This window comes from Carcharhinus amblyrhynchos, chromosome 20 (assembly GCF_965287045.1).
Source record: "Carcharhinus amblyrhynchos chromosome 20, sCarAmb.v2.hapA, whole genome shotgun sequence".
Lineage (NCBI taxonomy): Eukaryota > Metazoa > Chordata > Chondrichthyes > Carcharhiniformes > Carcharhinidae > Carcharhinus > Carcharhinus amblyrhynchos.
In genome coordinates, this window is record NC_137343.1 from 699,769 (window position 1) to 717,486 (window position 17,718).

General features: G+C 45.5%; 2 protein-coding genes across 4 annotated transcripts in view; one reads left to right on the top strand and one right to left on the bottom strand.

Annotated features, from left to right (window-relative positions):
- The window catches only part of ccdc92 (coiled-coil domain containing 92), a 49,227-nt gene extending 38,056 nt beyond the window's left edge, over nt 1-11,171 (top strand). For all 3 annotated transcript variants that reach the window (XM_080208634.1, XM_080208636.1, XM_080208637.1), the window contains exon 4: nt 9,356-11,171. In XM_080208634.1, the coding sequence (XP_080064760.1) occupies nt 9,356-10,134 (779 nt within the window). In that variant the 3' untranslated portion in view covers nt 10,135-11,171. The remainder of the gene's footprint in view (nt 1-9,355) is intronic.
- A 2,296-nt stretch (nt 11,172-13,467) lies between these two features.
- Nucleotides 13,468-17,718, bottom strand: part of dnah10 (dynein axonemal heavy chain 10) — a 337,567-nt gene continuing 333,316 nt past the window's right edge. The window contains exon 79 of the mRNA XM_080207920.1: nt 13,468-14,073. Coding sequence (XP_080064046.1) covers nt 13,927-14,073 — 147 coding nt within the window. The 3' untranslated portion in view covers nt 13,468-13,926. The remainder of the gene's footprint in view (nt 14,074-17,718) is intronic.

Here is a 17,718-nt window from a genome sequence, read left to right on the forward strand (position 1 = left end):
TGCTGTGCACTTATTTATGTTCCTATTTGAGAATGTGAAGCTTATTGATGAAACTTGGATTTTGCATAGTTTTTTTTGTGTAAAACACTAGATGACTATCTATCTTTGACAGAAAGGTTGGGGTTATGCTTGCTGGCTGAGTGAATGTGTCCCACAAAGCTGCATTTAGTCTCTCCAGTGTAGAAGAGACCGCATTGGGAGCAGCAAAATGCAATAGATCAAATGAAGGAGTTACAAGTGAAACACTGCTTCTCCTGAAAGGAATGTTTAGGATCTCGAGCAACAAGGAGGTAAATGGGAAGGTGTTGCATCTTCTACAATCGCTGGGAAGGTGCCACGGGCAAAGGATGTGGATTTCGGGATGATGGAAGAATTTGTAGCTCTCTCAAACCAGTTAGTTTAATGGTAGTCAGTGTGTAGCTCTCTCAGACTAGTTTAACAATTGATTTAATGAGGATTTCCCTAAAATTTGTTTTTTTTAAATAGATTTAGGTCATAAAGTTTAGTTTCAGATTTGGTGATTTGTTTGACTGTTGGTATCTATGGCATTAAGATTTGTAACAAGAGTTAATACTTTAATGCAGTACAGCACACTGACCTGGTCACAAACTCTTAATCCTGGCATTATTGTGATCTCCCTTTGAAGCTTCCGTCATGTTACACCTAATGTAAGCAGCCTTTCAGCATGCAATTTCAACACAAAGGTCCAGTTATCAGTGTTGGGTTTACTAAACCACATACTGGATCTCAAGCCAATTGTAAAATGATCCCCACCCACATGCAGAGCAGTACAATGGTTATAAAGGAGTGCAAACTGCTTCTGCCCCTAGTAACCAGACATGTAAAAAGAGTCTGCATCAACTCCTCCAAGTTCTCAGTGATACCTGCCAAATATAACATCCATTCAGAGCTTGGCACACTTGAGCCAGCCACTGAATGTTAACCTTGCCAGGCACCCTGAGCACATTATATTCCACCTGCCATGTTCTTATCCATTCTCTGAGTCTGTGCAAGTCCCTTTGAAGGCTCCTGGTTTTCTCTTCACTCACATTCCCACCTAGTTTGTGTCATCTGCAAATTTGGGAATGTTACATTTGGCTCCCAAATCCTTGATTATAGACTGAACAGTCCCCCTGTCCAATGTTTTATGGCCATCCACATTGAGGGAAACTAATTTAGGGACAATTTATTACTGCCAGTCAGCCTAACAGCACATCCCCGGGGTGTGGGAGGAAACCGGAGCACCCGGAGAAAACCCACGCAAGCACGGGGAGAATGCGTAAACTCCCACAGACACCGGCCCAAATCCATGTGTCTGCACAGCAATCAGTGATAGTCACTGAGCTGTCGTCTTGCTCAGTATCTGGTCCAGTTTAGGCACACACTAACGACATGAAGCACTAGGCCAATCTCGAACAACCGAGAGCAGCCCCAGTACGACCCATCGCGTGTATGCCCCTCGTTGGACACGAGGTGGACCGACTTATAACCTGTGAATGAAAAGAGAAAAAACATTATTATCATACCTTACCCATTTACATTACCAGGGACGCCCCAATGCTAATGACCCTTATTTAAAACAATCTCCTATATCCACCCATCTCCAACCCACTCATGTGCCTGTCTAAGTTACTCTTAAATGACTAGCATGTTTGCCTCCACCACCTTACTTGGCAGGACATTCCATACCCCCACTACCCTCTGTGTGGAAAAACCTCCCTCTAATATCTGTGTTGTACCTCTCCCCCCTCACCTTAAGTCCATGGCCCCTTGTCCTATGTGTCTCTATCATAGGAAATAGCTTACCTCTGTTTACTCTATCTATACCCTTCATAATCTTATACCGCTATTAGATCCCCCCTCAGTCACCGTCTTTCAGGGGAAAAGAGCCCCAATTTCTTCAATCTTTCCTCATACCCCAGTCCTTCCATACCAGGCAACATCCTGGTAAACCTCCTCTGCACTCTCTCCAGAGTCTCCACGTCCTTCCCGTAGTAAGGCAACCAGAACTGGACACAGTACTCTAAATGCGGCCTAACCAACGTTCTGTACAACTGCAACATTAGACTCCAGCTCTTATATTCTATACCCCTTCCTATAAAGGCTAACATACCATAGGCTTTCTTCACCACACTCTCCACTTGCATTGCCACCTTCAAAGACTTGTGCACTTGCACCCCCAGGTCTCGCTGCGATTCTGTACTCCTTATGGGCTTACCCTTTATCATATAACTCCCCCCTACATTATTCTGGCCAAAATGCATCACCTCACATTTATCCAGATTAAACTCCATTTGCCACGTATCTGCCCAATCAACCAGCCTATCAATATCCCGTTGTATTGCCAGACACTGCTCCTCACTGCCCACCAATCCAGCCATCTTGGTGTCATCAGTAAATTTGCTGATCACACCACCTGCTCCTTCTTCCAAATCATTTATATACACTACAAAGAGAAGAGGTCCCAGTACTGAGCCCTGCGGCACACCACTAGTGACAGACCGCCAGCTAGGAAAGGACCCCTCCACTACTACTCTCTGACTTCTCTTTGCAAGCCAGTTCTCTACCCATCTAGATACCTGGCCACGTATCCCATGAGCTTTAATCTTCTGTACCAACCTACCATGAGGGACTTTGTCAAACGCCTTACTGAAATCCATATAGATGACATCAACAGCTCGTCCTTTGTCGACCATTTTTGTCACCTCCTCAAAGAATTCTACCAGATTCGTAAGGCAAGACTTCCCCTTTACAAAGCCATGCTGCGTATCCTTAATCAGATCGCAACGCTCTAAGTGCTCATACATCCTATCCCTAAGAATCCTCTCCATCAACTTGCCTACCACTGACGTTAAACTCACCAGCCTATAGTTACCTGGGCTATCCCTCCTACCCTTTTTAAACAACGGTACCACGTTCGCTGTCCTCTGGGACCTCACCTGTATCCAAAGAGACAAAGATTTGCGTCAGAGGCCCAGCAATCTCATCCCTTGCCTCCCTAAGCAGCCTAGGATAAATGCCATCGGGTCCCGGAGATTTATCGGTTTTAATGCTACCTAAAAGCCCTAACACTTCTTCCCTCGTAATCAATAGATCTTTCAATTGGTCTACCGCTCCCTCGATGACCGTACCAGACATCAAGCCCCTCTCCTTTGTGAATACCGACGCAAAGTATTCATTCAGGATCTCCCCCATTCCCTCAGACTCTAAGCACAATTCCCCTCGTCTGTCCCTGAGAGGACCGATTTTACCCCTAGCCACCCTTTTGCTCTTAAGATAGGAGTAAAACGCCTTTGGATACTCCTTAACCCTACCTGCCAAAGCCACCTCATGCCCCCTCTTTACTCTCCTAACTCCCCTTTTGAGATCCCTCCTACTCTCTCTGTATTCCTCCAACACTCTCTCCGTTCCCAGCTGCTTAGACCTGACATACGCCTCTCGTTTCTTCCTAACCAGGTCTTCTATATCTCTAGTAATCCACGGTTCCCTAATCCTACCTTTCCCATCCTTTCTCCTAACCGGCACATGCCTTTCCTGCACCCATTGCAGTTTTCCCTTGAAAGACTCCCACATGCCTAACGTGGTCTTGCCTTCCAACAGCCTATCCCAGTCTGTATCCCTAAGCTCCTGCCTAATCCGGCTGTATCTAGCCTTCCCCCAATTTAGCACCCTCCCCTTAAGACAGGTCTCATCTTTTTCCATTCGTATCCTAAAGTAGACGGAGTTGTGGTCACTATTAGCCACATGTTCACCTACTGCAACCTCAACCACCTGACCCAGCTCATTGCCCAGAACTAAATCCAGTATCGCCCCCTCTCTAGTCGGGCTATCTACATACTGCTGCAAAGACCCTTCCAATACACATCTTACGAATTCCTCCCTGTCCGACCCCCCAGCTCTAGGCACCTTCCAATCCACCCCAAGGAGATTAAAATCTCCCACTACAACAACCCTGTTCTTCCTACACTTATCCAAAATGTCTCTACAGGTACCCTCTTCCACTGCCCGCGGGCTATCGGGCGGCCTATAGTACACTCCGAGCATAGTAATGGCCTCCTTCCTATTCCTCAACTCCACCCACAGAGACTCAATTTCCAACCCCTCCATGTTATCCTCCCTCTGCACCGCTGTGATCTGCTCCCTAACTAAGAGCTCCACTCCCCCTCCTCTTTTCAACCCTCCCCTATCACGCCTAAAACACTTATACCCTGGAATATTTCGCTGCCAGTCCTGCCCCTCCTTTAACCACGTCTCTGTCACTGCCACCGCATCTAAATTCCTCGCGAACATCAAGGCCCTAAGTTCATCCGACTTTCCCGTCACACTCCTCGCATTAAAACAGATGCACCTAAGACCCTCAGGCCCTCTCGGATCCTCCTTCTCCTGGGAGATTTTCCTGTCATCTAGACTTACCCTAATCTCCAACTCACTCCTAGTGCCTGAGCTGTCTCTCTCCTCCCCACCCCCCCCCCATACTAGTTTAAACCCTGCCTAAACACTCCAGCCAACCTCACAGCTAAAATATGTGTCCCCTTCCCATTTAAATGTTCCCTATCCCTCTTATACAAGTGCCCTTCCTTTGCAAAGACTTCCCAATGGTCAACAAAACTAAACCCCTCTGTCCTGCACCAATCCCTCAGCCACACATTCAGCTGCAGGATCTCATTATTCTTATCCCTGCTGTTGCTGGACACTGGCAGCAGCCCAGAGATCACCACCCTGGAGGCCCTACACTTCAGCCTGGCTCCCAACTCCCTGAACTGCCTACGTATTTCCCCCCTACTCTTCCTTCCTATGTCCCTCTCTCCTACATGTATAATTACATCCGCCTGGGTCCCCTGGCCCTTCAAGATTCCCTCTACCCTCTCCAACACATCCTGTACCCCTGCTCCAGGGAGGCAGACCACCATCCTGGAGTCCCGCTTTTGCCCACAGAGCCGCCTATCAATTCCTCTAACCCTCCCGTCCCTCACCACTATCTCACATCCAGCCCCCTTCCTTCCCTCAGAGGCATTTTCCTCTTCCCCTCGTGCCCTTTCCACCTCAGTTGGTGCCTGACCCCTGCTATCTTGAGAGACTTCCCCTGGGGTAGCCTTTGGAACATTACTCCTCTTCTTTTTCCCCTTCCTCACTGTAACCCACCCATCCCTCCTCCTTGGCTCTGGGATCCCCTCTTGAATCTGGTTCCTATTTATTAGTGCCTCATTCTCCCTGACTAAAAATAAATCCTCCAGCCTCAGCTCCAGTTGCCTGATCCGGGCCCTCAAACACTGCAACTCCAGACATTTGGTGCAGATGTGGACTCTCCGGAGATGCTGTGTCTCCAGGAACTCCCACATACTGCACCTTACACAGCTGACACGCCTCCCCGTGGACCCTGCCATTGGTTTGACCACCCTTAAACTTATGGACCAGTATCTCACCTCGCCTAGGCCTGCTCTCGCCTAGGCCCTTGCAGCACCCACCTCACTCCGCTGCCCGCTGTCTACTGTGGCCTTGTTTTTGTACTCCCGCACTCCCTTCCCAACTGCCCTTGTGCCTCGGACCCACTACGGAAAGCGCAAAATGCCAAAAAACCCACAAACCAGCAATGCAATTGAAAAAAAAGTACACTCGCAGTGCCACCTCTTTATTAATATTAATTTCTTTCAGCTCCTTATTTTCACAAGTCCCTTGGTTTGCTCGTGTTTCTGGGAGAGTTTCTGTATCTTCCTCCACGAAGACAGACACAAATTAATTTAGTTTTGTCACAATTTCCTTATTCTCCATTATGAATTCTGTCTCAGCCTATAATGAACTCTTATTTGTCCTTGCAAATCTTTTTCTTTTCACAAATTTAACAAAGGGTGATGGAGAAGGGAAGCACCCTGACCGAGGGTCTGAGGTGTGTCTATTTTAACGCCAGGAGTGTAGTGAATAAACTGGATGAGCTTAGGGTGTGGATTGCTGCTTGGGAATGTGATGTGGTGGCCATTACAGAGACTTGGATATCTCAGGGACAGGACTGGGTACTTCAAGTGCCGGGATTCAGATGTTTCAGGAAGGACAGGGAGGGGGGCACTGTTGATCAGGGACAGTGTCATGGCTGCAGAGAAGGTGGATGCCGTGGAGGGACTGTCTCCGGAGTCTCTGTGGGTGGAAGTTAGGAACAGCAAAGAGTCGATAACTTTGCTGGGTGTATTCTATAGGCCGCCCAATAGTGACAGGGAAGTTGAGGTGCAGATAGGGAAACAGATTCTAGAGAGATGTAGTAATAACAGAGTTGTCGTGATGGGAGACTTTAATTTCCCAAACATCGACTGGAATATCCCTAGGATAAGGAGTTTGGATGGGAAGGAGTTTGTTAGGTGTGTTCAGGAGGGTTTCCTGACACAGTACGTGGATAAGCCTACGAGAGGAGAGGCTGTACTTGACCTGGTGCTGGCTAATGAACCTGGACAGGTGACGGATCTCTCGGTAGGCGAGCATCTCGGGGATGGAGATCATAATTCTATCTCCTTCACGACAGCACTGGAAAGGGATAGGATCAGGCCGGCTAGGAAGGTGTTTATCTGGAATAAGAGGAAATATGAAGACATCAGGCAGAAAATTGGACAAGTAAACTGGAAGGAGGTGTTCTTAGGGAAAAGTACTGAAGGAAGGTGGCAGATTTTCAAGGAATGTTTGTCTGGAGCTCTGCACGACAACGTTCCGATGAGACAAGGAGGTTTTGGTAGGTCGCGGGAGCCATGGTGCACAAAGGTTGTGGTGAACCTGGTCAGGAAGAAAAGAAAGGCGTACAAAAGGTTCAGAGAGCTAGGAGATGTTAAGGATCTAGAGGAGTATAAGGCTTGCAGAAAGGAGCTTAAAAAGGAAATTAGGAGAGCCAGAAGGGGACATGAGAAGGCCTTGGCGGGTAAGATTAAGGAGAACCCCAAGGCATTCTACAAATATGTGAAAAGTAAAAGGATGAGAAGTAAAGGGATAGGACCTATAAAAGGTGAAGGGGGAAAAGTCTGTGTGGAACCAGAAAACATGGCAGAGGTGCTTAATGAGTACTTTGCCTCAGTATTCACAGTGGAAAGTGATCTGGGAGGTTCTACTGCAGGTTTGCAGCAGACTGAAAAGATTGAGTATGTGGACGTTAAGAAAGAGGATGTGTTGGAACTTTTTAAATTCTATCAAGATAGATAAGTCACCAGGACCGGATGGGATGTACCCCAGGTCACTGTGGGAGGTGAGGGAAGAGATTGCCGAGCCCCTGGCGATGATCTTTGCATCAATGATGGAGACGGGAGAGGTTCCGGAGGATTGCAGATGTGGTTCCTACTTTCAAGAAAGGGAACAGGGATAGCCTGGGAAATTACCGACTGGTGAGTCTGACCTCAGTGGTTGGTAAGTTGATGGAGAGGATACTGAGGGACAAGATTTATGAACAGGATTTGTGAACATTTAGAGAAGTTTAGTATGATCAGAAATAGTCAGCACAGCTTTGTCAAGGGCAGGTCGTGCCTTACGAACCTAGGTGACTTCTTTGAAAATGTGACCGAACACATTGGCGAAGGAAGAGCGGTGGATGTGGTTTACATGGACTTCAGAAGGTGTTTGATAAGATCCCCCATGCAAGATTTCTTGAGAGGGCATGGGATCCAAGGGGCTGTTGCCTTGTGTATCCAGAACTGGCTTGCCTGCAGAAGGCAGAGAGTGGATGTGGATGGATCTTTTTCTGCATGGAGGTCAGTCACCAGTGGAGTGCCCCAGGGATCTGTTCTAGGATCCTTGCTGTTTGTCATTTTCATAAATGACCTGGCTGAGGAAGTGGAGGGATGGGTTAGTAAGTTTGCCGATGACAAGGAGGTTGGTGGTGTTGTGGATAGTCTGGAGGGATGTCAGAAGTTGCAGCGTGACATAGATAGGATGCAAGACTGGGCGGAGAAGTGGCAGATGGACTTCAATGCAGATAAATGTGTAATTGTCCATTTTGGCAGGTCCAATGGGATGAAGGAGTATAATATCAAGGGTAGGAGTCTGAGCAGTGTTGAGAAGCAGAAGGACCTTGGGGTCGCAGGTGGAGGATGTGGTCAAGAAGGCGTATGGTGTACTGGCCTTCATTAATCGAGGGATTGAGTTTAGGAGTTGGGAGGTAATGCTGCAACTTTATAAGACCCTTGTCAGACCCCACTTGGAGTACTGTACGCAGTTCTGGTTGCCTCACTACAGGAAGGATGTGGGAGCTATTGAGAGGGTGCAGAGGATATTTACAAGGATGTTGCCTGGATTGGGAGGCATGCCTTATGAAGATAGGTTGAGGGAGCTAGGTCTCTTCTCCCTGGAGAGACGAAGGTTGAGAGGCGACCTGATAGAGGTTTATAAAATGTTGAGAGGAATAGATAGGGTGGATTCTCAGAGGCTATTTCCCAGGGTTGAAATGGTCGCTACGAGAGGACACAGGTTTAAGGTGCTGGGGGGCAAGTACAGAGGAGATGTTAGGGGTGAGTTTTTCACTCGGAGGGTGGTGAATGAGTGCTGTCGGTGGTAGAGGCGAATGCGCTGGGCTCTTTTAAGAGACTTCTGGATGAGTATATGGGATTTAATGGGATTGGGAGTTATAGATAGGCCTGGTAGGTATGGATATGATTGGTGCAACTTGCGGGCCGATGGGCCTGTTTGTGCTCTAGTGTTCTCTGTTCTCTGAAGCTTTTACAGTCTGTTGTTATGTTTCTCATTAGCTTACATTCACATTCTCTTCTCCCCTTTCTTTATCAGTTCCTTAGTCCTCATTAAATTCGACACAATTCCTGGTGTTAATGGGTCGTTTAGGTGGAATGTTTGATTCGAGGGAAGTGTCTGTGCAGTATGACTTTCAGATAATCTGATAAAATATTTTTAAACGCATATTTGGCATCGACAAGAATCTTTGTGAAACAAGGGATGGAGGGGATTCTGGGTGGGGGTTCAGCAATATCGATTATAGCATTGTGACCAAGAGATGAAGCTCGAACGCAGTGAATCCTGACTCGGAGCTGGCTCGGCCAAATCTAAACTGCAAGGTGTAACTGAGGGCGATTTGTGGACAAAATGCCAACATTTGATGGAATTACACACTCTGCAGTCTAACCTCAACCAAACACTGCAGAATCTGTAAACTGCTGCTGACGGCAGGGTTAGTGCTGGCAGTGGTGAATGTGGCCGTCTCTTATACATTAAATCATTTCTTAAACTGCAAACGGCAATGTAGTGTTAAAAGAATGTGCTGGAAACACGCTGCAGTTCCAACAGTGTTCCAAATAAGTTGGGTTCAGAATCCTGACAATTATCTAAATAATTATTCTCCACAAGCCTTGATCTGATTTCTCTGGAATTTGTTTTATTTCAGGTGAGTCAAGAAGTGAGGAGTTAAGGAAAAAATATGAAGAACTTGAATCTCAGCTAAAAGCCAAAGAAGATGAAAATAATGAATTGATTAAAGATTTGGAGAAGAAGAATGCAGCGATCTTAGTCCTGGAGAACACTATGAAGGAGCGAGAGAAGAAATATTTAGAGGAGTTAAAATTGAAGAGTCACAAACTCAGCATGCTGTCCACGGAGCTGGAACAGAGAGCAAGCACCATCGCGTACCTCACCTCCCAGCTCCACGCAACCAAGAAGAAGCTAATGTCCTCCGTCACTGGGGCTTCAGACACCTCATCTGCTACAGGCTCAGCATCCAACAACTACAAACCATCACCACCCAAAGACAAGATGCCAGAAACCCCAAGGCGCAGAATGAAGAAGTCTCTCTCGACCCCGTTAAACACTGAGTTTGCAGAAGTTTACAGACTTGGCACTGATGGAAGGAAGCTCATGCTGCGATCTGAGCCTTTAGATGCAATGCCAGACCCAACACCGTTCCTACAGGCTCGAGAGTCTGCTGAGGCACATTCGATGAAGGAGAGGCCTTTATTAATTCCGCCCATTAATTCCGAGCGTGGCTCTGTGGAACAGCAGAGCCCGGTCAGAGACAAGCAGCACAAACCACATCACATCGGTGTTGCTCACCGAATCCCACACATTACAGCATCGCAAGCTCAGCCTGAGGTGGAAACACTTGCTGTTGACCAGGTTAATGATGGGAAGGTGGTTAGGAAGCATTCAGGGACAGACAGAACTGTGTAAAAGGACTGCTTTACCGCGGCTTAGTTGCTTTTATATTCTGTGCACAAATATAGACAAAACTTCACTTGCAGCATTTTTTTAATTTTGTTTTTAACGACAGGGGATATCCAAATGCCAAGCTCTGACAAAAACCCACACAGACTCATTCTGAATTTCATTTCTTTTTCGTCAAGTTGTGAGTAGTTAAACGGTGGCCAAATATATAATCCGCTGCTTGCTTCGACTAGTAATCTAATTGCACTCGTGGTTTGAGAAAAGTAAGGCCACAGTTCACTTGCTGTTGCACTAAGCAGGTTTAATCCCTAAAAGAGAAAACCGTGATATAAACAATGCTAACACACACAACTTGCAGCTAAAAATGAAACCGTTTACTCCAACATCATGTTACTAGTTGAGGGTCAGATTAACTGTACCTCTAATATATACTGTCTGTCACATTGTGTGTTGTGAATCTCCTGACAAAGCCTCACAGGCAGCATGTAAATCACTGTCTCCATGTATGTACCGTGTCCTGACCACAAGAGGAAAATCTCTACAGGTTTCTTCAGGTCATAACTACATTTATACAAAGTTTGATTTTGTAACCAATTAAATGACTATTGATGACCCGATTCACTGGTTTCTGATAATCATTCCCTCTGTAGCCTGAACACATCAGTTTGTAAGTGTTGAGATTTCATCCAGACCCGGTGATGACATGGGCAGGGTTAGGGATTCTCTCCTTTTCAGAGTGATCTGGGTTTACAATTCCCATTTAGAAATTGGGGCCACGATTCTCCCTTTCTGCTGAGCCAGGCTGGGAGAACCCTGCAGTGGGCGAAGCGTGGGATTCGCGTGAGAGCTTATGCCTGCTTGTATCTCCCAGTGCCAGATTTCAAGCTGCGTCTGAAATTGCTGGGGAGGTGAGGTTAGCATTTAAATGAGATTTCAGATATTATTTAAACGCTCTTCGCGGTCCCAGGACTGAAGTCTCGGGGCTCAGTCGCCTCTTCCACCCTGCCAGAGTATTTCACTCCAGAGAGGTTCAAACTCACTCCCCACTTTAGGGGAATTAGCAAGACGATCCCACTAGCGTGAAGGGGGGCAATTGGGGCCTGCCCAAGGGGATGGGCAGTGGGGGGATTGTGCTTCTGGCACTGCCCAAGGGGCAAAGTGCCAATGCCCAGGGGACATCTTGGCATTGGGCAGTGCCAAGGGTGGGGCACATGGCAGTGGGGCCGAGGAGGCGACTGGTGGGAGTGGGAAATCCCACTGCCACTCGGACAATGGGATCGATGGGGGCAAGAGGGAGCCAGCAATTATGAGTGAAGGGGGTGAATGCACTACAAGGGGGAGTGGGCTGAGGCTGACCTGGGAATGGTCGGAGGGGAACCACGATTATGCCGTGGGGGTAGCACTGCAGGGGTCTCGGGGCTGGCTAGCAACCGAGCGTGCAAATGGGAGGCTGGCAGATCAGCATGTGTGCAGTGGCTCGCTCAGCACGCTGGTTTCAGCTTCCAGCAGGAATAGGTCCTATCCCCAAGCTGGTGGCCTCTGCCGTGCACAGTGTATGGGAGATTCTCCTCTGAACTCCCACTGAAAAGACCAGTATGAATTACTCCAGTTTTGCTGCAAATCTGACGCCTAGAATTTTTTTGGGAGAAATCCACCCTGAATGTTTGTTAAGCTGGAGGGAGATAGAGAAAGCATTGGGTAAGAGGAATAAGGGTGCAGAAACCTAGATAATGACAGATCAAATTATGAAAATATGAATTAATACATACTATAATGATAGGAAAAGAAATTCAAGTTAAATGATGTGATGTTAAATGGAAGTTGGGAAACACAGCGATCTTGTATAATAATAAATTTGAGAAGAGCTCAAAATCCTCAGCCAATCAAGTAGCAGCTTTTTCATTGTCAGACTATTGATCTGAAAGGTTAAGCTGAAATTTTCTGGTGCTGATGTGCAGAGGGAGGTAAATAATGAGGAACCAGGTTCGGACAGTTCCCCAATCCATTTCTGCTGCTGGGAAAGGTTCAGATGTGAATTGATTGCCCACTCTATGTCAGGTAGGCAATTTAAATAAAGCCACAATGAGGGGGTGATGCCTCAGCAGCCAGCTCCCCTGATGTGAAGCTAAGGTCTGGAGCAGCAGCATTCATGGCCCTCCAACCAGTGCCCGCCCCCCCCCCCCCCCCCCCCCGCGCTTTTGGGAAAACAGCTGCCACCTCCCTAGCGCGGATTCTGGGAAGCTGCATCCCAATGTTTTTTTTCATTTTTTTTTTGGGATGTGGGCTGGGCCAGAGTTTGTTAACAATCTCTAACTGCCTTTGAACAGTGCAGCTTTCTGGGGAATTTGGGACCAAGCATATTGATCTGTGGCTGGAGTCACACACAAGTCAGACCAGGTAAGGACAGCAGATTTCCCTTAAGGGACACTGGCGAATCAGATGTATTTTTACAATAATCGATGATAGTTTCACAGTCACCATCACTGAAACTAGCTTTATGATTTCAGATTTAGGATTGAATTTAAATTCCAACATGGCGGGGTTTAAACCCGTCCCCTCAGCATTAGCTGGGAGCCCTGGATTAATAAAACATCTCCCTGTAAAGATGTCATGTTCACTCTAATACTATCTGCCTTATTGAGTATTCCCAGCATTCTGTTTTTATTACAGCTTTTTCACATTTACAGTATTTTTGCAAAAAACTTTAGCTCATCCAACTCACACCCGTTCCTGATCACCTCTCTGCTACCAGTCCTCCACTCAGTCAAATTTAATAATTATTATTAATATTTTCAGATGCCTCTCTGTCTCTGTAATCTCCTCCAGCCCTACAACTCTCCAAAATACCCCAAATTCTGGCCTTTTGTGCATCTGTTTTTAATTGGACTAGTCTGCTTTGGAATTCCCTAAACTGCTTATCTTTTTCCTGCTCGAAGATGATCCTTTAAGCCATCGTTTCACCAAGGTTTTGATCACCTGTTATTTTGTGACTGGGTGACAGTCTGTTTGCTAAAACTGCTGTGAAGATCCCTGTAATATTTTACAACATTTTAAGTGCTTTTACATTAAATGTAAAGTTGCTTCCTACAGCACTCCCAGCTTCTGGCCTCATTGTAGTCACAGTATTTAATCAATACATTTGATTTCTGGTCAATGGTAACCACCGCAATGTCAATAGTGGGGGATTTAGTGATGGTAATGCCATTGATTGTCACTGGGGAGATGGTTAGATTCTCGTTATTGGAAATGATCTTTCCTCGGCACAAGTATGCTGCAAATGTTACTAGCCACTGGTCAGCCTGAGCCTGGACATTGCCCACGTCTGAATTTGGACATGAACTGCTTCAGTTTCTGAGAAGTTGTGAATGGGGCTGAACATTGTGCAAATTCATGTGATGAGTTGGGGAATGGGAAAGCTCACATCTATAATCTGGGAACAATGCAAAGGATAACACAAAGTTTTTACTTAGAGACGAAAATAGGATTTATTTGGTATAAAAATAAAACCAAATTCCATAAACTGAACACTAGGCAGGTACGGTTACTGACCCGCTCTGAAATTGATTGGAATATCTAATCATTCCCAGCACTTTAATTCTTACATTTGTTTGTGGACAGGATGATTACTAGTCAGATTATTTATATAATCACATTAAATTATCCCTTAACATCCTCTCATTGTATTAGAATTTTTAAAAATTAGCATTCAGGAGTTAAGAGAACCAAGATTGTTAAAAGAAAAGCAAATAATGAGGAGTCTGTAAATGGTCATTGTTGCTAAAACTTGAAGCAGGTTCTTTAGTCTGAGTTGAGTGTCAGGCAGACCCCCTGCAGCACCCAGTGAGAAGCGTGTTTGGTGCTGAAGAGATCAGCTTCAAACACCAGGCCAACTCCCATTGCATTTCGCCGCATTGATGTTGTGTATACCGGAGTTCGTAATGTGTTCTGTGGAGATGAAAATTACAACAAGGAGAGTTTACAGTCATTTTTAGAAATGATCACAAAGGATTGTTAACATTTTAAAAGCGGTTTTAATACTAAGTTGAGATAAACAATTAATCTAAAACTTTTCAAAACTAAAGTTTCAAACAGCAGAGAGAAATCCACACTGATGGGAAGGCACATCTTTCTCCGTCCTCAAAACTGACTTCTTTCAAACACACTACTGGTAGCCTGTCCTTTATTTCCTTAGATGTCTGTGCAGCAACCTGGGATGTTTCACATGAAAAGAGCTACAGAAATGTAAGATGTTGTTGCTCATTTTAGAATTCTGAGCAGTTCCCAAGCAGATCGATGGATGCCAGTTCCCCAGGATGATCCTTCCAGGGATGCCTCCCCTTATGATCCTCCCTCTCCCAGCCCCCAGCCCAGCTTCCAGGTCAGGCCATCCTCCACCCTCCACTATTTTGCTTTGACAAAGGATCATCTGGACTTGAAACATCAGCTCTCTCATCTCCTATACCTGCTGCCAGATCTGTTGAGATTTTCCAGCATTTTCTCTTTTGGCTCCACCATCCACAATGTGAAGAAAATACATAAATAATAGAATTCAGATAGTGTTAGGACCTTGCGCTGTAGAATTGAGGAAGAGGGCACAGATTCATAGACAGCCATCTTTTCCCAGAAGCCTTCACACAAGGGCAGCATTGTCTTGACAGACCTCGTGTGGACCACAGATAAATATCACTAGGGTCTTAATTACTCTTAAAGCTTTCAAAGGATTGTTAGAGCAGGTAAATTATAGCTTTTAATTACTTATTCCTCCGTGTGAATAAGGCAAATTCATGGAGAGAAATTTGTTGAGTGTATTCAGGAGGAATTTCTCATTCAGTATGTGGATGGCCCTAGAGAGGGAGCAAAACGTGACCTCTTGGGAAATAAGGAAGGGCAGGTGACAGAAGTGTTAGTGAGGGATCACTTTGGGACCAGTGACCATAATTCTATTGGTTTTAAGATAGCAATAGAGAACGAAAGATCTGTCCCAAAAGTTAAAATTCTAAATTGGGGCAAAGCCAATTTTGATGGTATCAGGCAAGAACTTTCAACAATTAATTGGGGGAGTCTGTGGGAAGGTAAAGGGACACCTGGTAAGTGGGAGACTTTCAAAAGTGTGTTAATCACGGTTCAGGGTAAACACATTCCTGTTAGAGTGAAGGGCAAGGCTGGTCGAAGTAGGGAACCCTGGGATTAAGTGGATCCCTGAGGAATATAGGGAGTGTAGAAGTAGAGTTAAAAGAGAAATCAGGAGAGCAAAAAGGGGACAGGAGATTGTTTTGGCAGATAAGGCAAAGGAGAATCCAAAGAGCTTCTACAAACACATAAAACACAAAAAAGTAACACGGGAGAGAGTACGGCCTCTTAAGGATTAACAAGGTCATCTATGTGCAGATCCACAAGAGATGAGTGAGATCCTAAATGAATATTTCTTATTAGTATTTACTGTTGAGAAAAGTATGGATGTTAGGGAACTTGGGGAAATAAATATTGATATCTTGAGGAGCGTACATATTACAGAGAAGGAGATGCTGGAAGTCTTAAAGTGCACCAGGGTAGATAAATCCCCGGGACCTGATGAAATGTATCCCAGGGCACTGTGGGAAGCTGGAGAGGAAATTGCCGGTCCCCTAACCAAGATATTTGAATCACCGATTGTCACAGGTGAGATGCCTGAAGATTGGAGAGTGGCAAATCTTGTGTCTTTGTTTAAAAAGGGCTGCAGGGAAAAGCAGTGGGTAAGTTGTTGGAAGGTATTTTGAGAGACAGGATCTACAGGCATTTAGAGAGGCAAGTACTGATTAGGGACAGTCAGCATGGCTTTGTTGGTGGAAAATCATGTCTCACAAATTTGATTGAGTTTTTTGAAGGGGTAGCCAAGAAGGTAGATGATGGCAGTGCAGTTGATGTCGTCTACATGGACTTTAGCAAGGCCTTTGACAAGGTACTGCATGATAGGTTGTTGCATAAAGTTAAATCTCATGGGATGCAGGGTGAGGTATCTAAATGGATACAAAATTGGCTTCTTGACAGAAGCCAGAGAGTGGCTGTAGAGAGTTGTTTTTCAAACTGGAGGCCTGTAACCAGCGGTGTGCCTCAGGGATCAGTGCTGGGTCCACTGTTATTTGTCATTTATATTAATGATTTGGATGAGAATTTAGTAGGCATGGTAAGTTTGCAGATGACACCAAGGTTGGTGGCATAGTGGACAGTGAAGAAAGTTATCTCCAACTGCAGTGGGATCTTGATCAATTGGACCAGCAGGCTGATGAATGGCAGATGGAGTTTCATTTAAATAAATGCAAGGTGATGCATTTTGGTAGATTAAACCATGGCATGACTTACTCAGTTAATGGTAGGGCGTTGGGGAGAGTTACAGAACAAAGAGATCTAAGGGTACATGTTCATAGCTCCTTGAAGGTGGACAGAGTGGTGAAGAAGGCATTCAGTATGCTTTGTTTCATTGGTCAGAACATTGAATACAGGAGTTGGGATGTCTTGTTGAAGTTGCACAAGACATTGGTAAGGCCACACTTGGAATACTGTGTGCAATTCTGCTCACCCTATTATAGAAAGGATATTATTAAACTAGAAAGAGTGCAGAAAAGATTTACTAGGATGCTACTGGGATTTGATAGTTTGAGCTATAAAGGAGAGGATGGATAGAATCATAGAAACCCTACAGTACAGAAGGAGGCTGTTCAGCCCATCGAGTGTGCACTGAACACAATCCCACCCAGGCCCTATTCCCATATCTACCCATTAATCCCTCTAACTTACCCATCCCAGGACACTAAGGACAATTTTTAGTATGGCCAATCAACCTAACCCACACATCTTTGGACTATGGGAGGAAACTGGATCACCCGGAGGAAACCAACACAGAGGAGAATGTGCAAACTCCACATAGACAGTGATCCAAACCAGGAATTGAACCCAGGTCCCTGGAGCTGTGAAGCAGCAGTGCTAACCACTGTGCTACCGTGCCACCCTGGGATTGACTGAGATTTTTTTCCTATGGAGCATAGGAGGCTTAGGGGTGGTCTTATTGAGGTCTATTAAATAATGAGGGGCACAGATCAACTAGATAGTCAATATCTTTTCCCAAAGACAGGGGAGTTTAAAACTAGAGGGTACAGATTTAAGGTGAAAGGGGGGAGATACAAAAAGGTCCGGAGGGGCAATTTTTTTACACAGAGGGTGGTGCGTGTCTGGAACAAGCTGCCAGAGGTAGTAATAGAGGCGGGTATAATTTCGTCTTTTAAAAAGCATTTAGACAGTTACATGGGTACGATGGGTATAGAGGGATATGAGCCAAATGCAGGCAATTGGAGCTAACTTAGGGCTTTAAAAAACAGATGGCATGGACAAGTTGGGCTGAAGGGCCTGTTTCCATGCTGTAAACCTCTATGACTATTATGATGGTTTAGCCAGATACCCATTTCTCCTTATCTGTTAGAAGCGCATTCCTAAAACTGAGCTCAGCAAACTAGGATTGGACATGATCATAGGAACATATCTTCACTGCAAATTCGAAACAGACTACAGAAGTCCCTATTTCTCTACTAAAAGCTTAAAACCACTTAAAAAAAGAAG